The sequence below is a fragment of the Poecilia formosa genome, unplaced genomic scaffold, assembly GCF_000485575.1.
Source record: "Poecilia formosa unplaced genomic scaffold, Poecilia_formosa-5.1.2 Scaffold500, whole genome shotgun sequence".
Lineage (NCBI taxonomy): Eukaryota > Metazoa > Chordata > Actinopteri > Cyprinodontiformes > Poeciliidae > Poecilia > Poecilia formosa.
The window spans coordinates 247,394-251,758 of record NW_006800439.1 but is presented as its reverse complement, the minus strand read 5'-3'; the positions used below and the strand labels follow the sequence as shown (position 1 = coordinate 251,758).

The following is a 4,365-nucleotide window of genomic DNA, read 5'->3' as shown; positions in this document are numbered from 1 at the left end:
GTCCTTACACACACAAGGGTTAATAGACAGAAAATGAGATTATATTCCACTGAGCATATGCTAAATGAGGAAACCAACTCTCCAGCCAGTTTTATAGAGATTAATTTTTATTTTTTCTCTTTGTTGAAGACAACTGAAAAAGTACTAAACCATGACATTTTATTTCATTCAGATCCTCTTAAAATCTGAATGAAGCATGTCAGTTGTTGTTTAATCATAAAATGTGGAGAAGGTCAAGGAGTATGAATTATTTTGCCAAACACAGTATGTTAGAAATCTGGAATATAGTTCTGTGAGGACTTGTTTGAGCTGTTCAGAGATGTTTTCTTTTCATAACTTCTTTGAAGTCTGGACAGCATGTTGGCTGTTTCTACTGTTCACATGGTAAATCCCAGCAGGAAGAAGGCCAGGTCAAAACCTCCAGCAACTAATAACCTATTACTTTACTCATCATAAGATGTTAAATTCAGCTGCTGTGTTTAAGACGTTTGGGAAATGGGCTCAGTCTGAGACCACTTCCTGTACAAGGCTGTGCCAGGGCTGCTCCTCTGGTACTTCATAGCTTCCAATCTCCGTGGGAATGCAGCTTACGTGTAAAACTACCAGCTCACTGGAACACTGAGTATTGGTCCGGGCAGGCATAATATTGAACTTCTAAATCCAGGTTGGCTCAACAGGTTTCAGAGTCATTCTACCCTAACATGACAGACAGCTCTGTGTATAATGGGATTGCCTGAAATTGTTTCACTGGGAGTGGAACTTCTCCTCAGCCCACCGTTGGGTCTAGCCAATGGCTGAACCAGTCAGTGTTAACTACAAAGCACTGTTGTGCCGTTTCTGTGTGTTTCAGATGGCTTGACGTGAGTGTAGCCAACCTGACGTGCACCAAGTACTGGGTGGTGTACCTGCAGGTAATCCAGGAGGCAGTGTGGCCGGGAGGCGCGCTGCCAGCCGCCCCGCCACCTCATCGCAGCCAGCAGCAGAAAGACAGCAGCAAGCAGCAAGCCTTAGATGGTCTGATGAAACTTCTGCCAGGTATATAGAACCTGAGATCATCCAACATGCCATCACATATTAGCCTTCCTACAGGAACTCTAAAAAAATTGTGAACTAGCCTGTAATCCAACAGAGGGCCAGTCATTGTGCAAATGTATGATAACCTTGAGTAAAGTTACCATGCTTTCACAATATCTACACATGTATGCACGTTAATGGAATATATTTTATTAGACCCTTTTTTTTTAAATGGCGGAAAAATTTGAAGCCCATCTGTCATTTTGATAGATTACAATTCACACTCCTGACTACTTGGTGCAGATGTGCAGACATTTTCAACTTTACATGCAGAGCACACTGTGAAGGTAACTAACATCAATCAATAGAAAAAAATCCTTCTGAATATCATATCTGACATGGACACTGAACTAAAGTATCTTGCTGACTGGGAGCTGACAGTGGGTGGAGAAGCTATGGACAGAATGCTTTCAATCAAAACTTTGACTGACATGGCATTTAACAAGCCTTCATACATTACAATAACAGAAAAATACAGAGAATGTTCTGCTGTGTTAAGCAAGGTATTGTTTAAATAGATGAATAGACAGTTTATCTTTCTAAGGAAAAACAGAAAGTAAGGTGCAGAAGTCACTTAGACTCTACCAAGCACAGCGCGCTGCACAACTAAATGCACACACCTTGAGATAGGATCCTTTAAATCCCAGGTGATTTTCACCTGACTCATCCTGTGGTTCCAACAAACAACCAAATGGAGCTGGAAGATGTCAGCAGCTACAAACAGGAGAAGTAAGACAGTTTACTCTAATGGCGGCCTAAAAACACAAACAGTAAAGTCTCAATTAAAATAATGTCAGGTTTAATTCAACCTTAGGCCTCCACTTAAAGTGAATCAATTGCGTTGGATGGGGCTCTGACAGAATGTCTATGGGCTCGGTCCAAGTCGGGTTGGATTTTTTTAGGCCTGATCTTAAACTCTAGCATAGATTTCTCCTCCAGATGCAGACCAGGAGGAAGTTGTGAGGTTGTGTTCACACCCCAGCAGATGAAGCACTCATAATATATGTATATCCATTTAATTTCAGGTTTAATAGTTATTGGGGCCACAGTAGTCAGTGATTTTTGTCACTGAATCAATCTGCTTGATTGATGTGTGATGGGTTCTGAATTCTCTGTTCAACCTGTTGACTATTAATGAAACCTCATAAAAATCAAGTGTAACTAAATAGTCCATGTCAGTATCATTTAAAAATTGACTGGTAAAAATAGAATATGATTTAATTTTTTTGACACCGTCAGTCAAAATGACAGACAACAAAACAGTCTACCGCGACCTCTGCTGGAGCGTTGCTTTGATTCGTCCATGCATGTTTGAGGAATCCTTGAGTCTCCCATGGCAAATTTCATGTTTGATATATTTAGGAATTTTACAACAACTAAACTTATACTATTGTGGAAACACTTTAAACTTGACCTATCTGCTTTGACTTACTTAGGAAAAGGGTCTCTGTTTTCACAGAAAGAGGATGTGAAAGTAGACAATTATATGAGATGTTTTTCTTTCTGGATGAGTCGTGGCTGAAACTGGTGCAGACTGGTTCTGTGGGCGGGTTTGAGAACTGTATTGCTTAAAAGCATATTTTCACTGTGCAAGCTCGTCCTCAGTCCTGAGAACCTTTATTCTTGAATAAATTAGTAGAATGACAAAATGTGGATTCTGTTGATCCAGTGTCATCACTTCTTAATAGAGAACTTCCAAGACAATACTTACCAGAATGTGCTATAAAATGGCACTATGTGCCTGGAAAACCCAACACTGCCTCTTTAATATTACATTTTGAAGTAAAACGCAAAAACAACATGTTTTTCTTCTGCTGCTAAAATAATCTGTAATGATATTACAGTTCTGATAATGTTATCTGTAAAATGTTTATTTTTTATTTTCATTATGTTAATTTGGCTTATGCAAAGAAAAATCTGTAATAATTAACACTCTCTGTGCTCGACCTGCCAGTTTAGGTGGAGAGTTTGGACCTGAACTGGCAGCATCCCACTGTGTAGAACTCTGTCCTGCTTGTGGGTCTGCTGGTTATTTAGTCAGGTGATTTGCTCTGGTACCAACTCTGCAAAGTGCTGGTTGTAGCTCACCAGATAAGTTTTAAACAAATGTAGATTAGTAAAACTAACGTTGTAATTCAAACAGGAGATTGTTTTCACTGTCTTGTAAGTAGCCTTCTTTTCACTGACCAGGAGTGTGCAGCAACAAGTGTGATGGATGGACAGGCAGTGCTTTGTTAGTTTATGAAGGCAGTAAAAACTTCATTAACTCTTCCACTTTGTCTGGAATCTCATTTAGAGGACATTCAACTGCTGGAACAGAAAATGCTCAGTTTTGGACATTTTTAATAATTAGTTTGTCTTGATGTGGGAAACCACCTCATGCCTGGTCATCACAAACTGCATCTTCTTGTCTTTAGATCTGATCTCAGATATGCTGGGTTCTGATAAGTACAGGCTGAGCTGGCAGACTGCTCTGGATTCTTTTCAAGACCCTTACATTAACAGGTAAACATACACAACACACTCTACGCTATGACAGTTTGGGGGTTTCATTTAGCTTTTACATATTATTTTACACTATCAGAAGGACTACTATGGATTCTGTAAAAATAATTAAGAAAATTCTCTGTTTTGAGTAGAAGCTGAAATGGTCAGATTTTTGTTCATCAGTACAGATGTTTTCTTCATAGTTCAGGTGAAAAATGGTTCCATGAAAACCAAAAAAAAAAAAAACAATTTATAAGTATTTTAATCTATGTTATTTTTAATTGCAGAACTCTTCTAAAGAATGTTTGGACAGAGTAAGAAGATGAGTCTTTGTCCTGTCAGGACTTCTGTACCGATAGGTATTAGTGATGTAATCATGTCCAGTGGGAAACAGATGACCTCATTAATTGGACAGTCAAGTATTAGCACTTGCCTATAACCCCAAACTCAATACAGCCACACATTTCAATATATCTTATTGGGATTTTACAACCCCAATTCTAATGAAGTTGGGATGCTGTGTAAAACAAAATTGGAATACAATACAAATACAAAACAATAACAACAAAAAAAACATTTATCCATTTGAAAGCTTGTCTTTGTAATGACTTCAATTGAATACATAATTTACATTGCTCTGTGATGGACTGGTGACCTGTACAGGGTGACCCCATCTCTCACCTGTTGACCACTGGAGATAAGCACCAGCAGCCCTCCCACCCCCCACTGGGGGGGCGCGATGGATGGATGGATGGATGGATGGATGGATGGATGGATGGATGGATGGATGGATGGATGGATGGA

At 39.3% G+C, this 4,365-nt stretch overlaps 1 protein-coding gene across 4 annotated transcripts in view; it reads left to right on the top strand.

Moving 5' to 3' along the window:
- LOC103156785 (sorting nexin-19) overlaps nt 1-4,365 on the top strand; it is a 69,264-nt gene that overhangs the window by 60,215 nt on the left and 4,684 nt on the right. For all 4 annotated transcript variants that reach the window (XM_016664621.1, XM_007578956.2, XM_016664620.1 and 1 more), the window contains 2 exons: nt 851-1,035; nt 3,492-3,579. In XM_016664621.1, the coding sequence (XP_016520107.1) occupies nt 851-1,035; nt 3,492-3,579 (273 nt within the window). The remainder of the gene's footprint in view (nt 1-850; nt 1,036-3,491; nt 3,580-4,365) is intronic.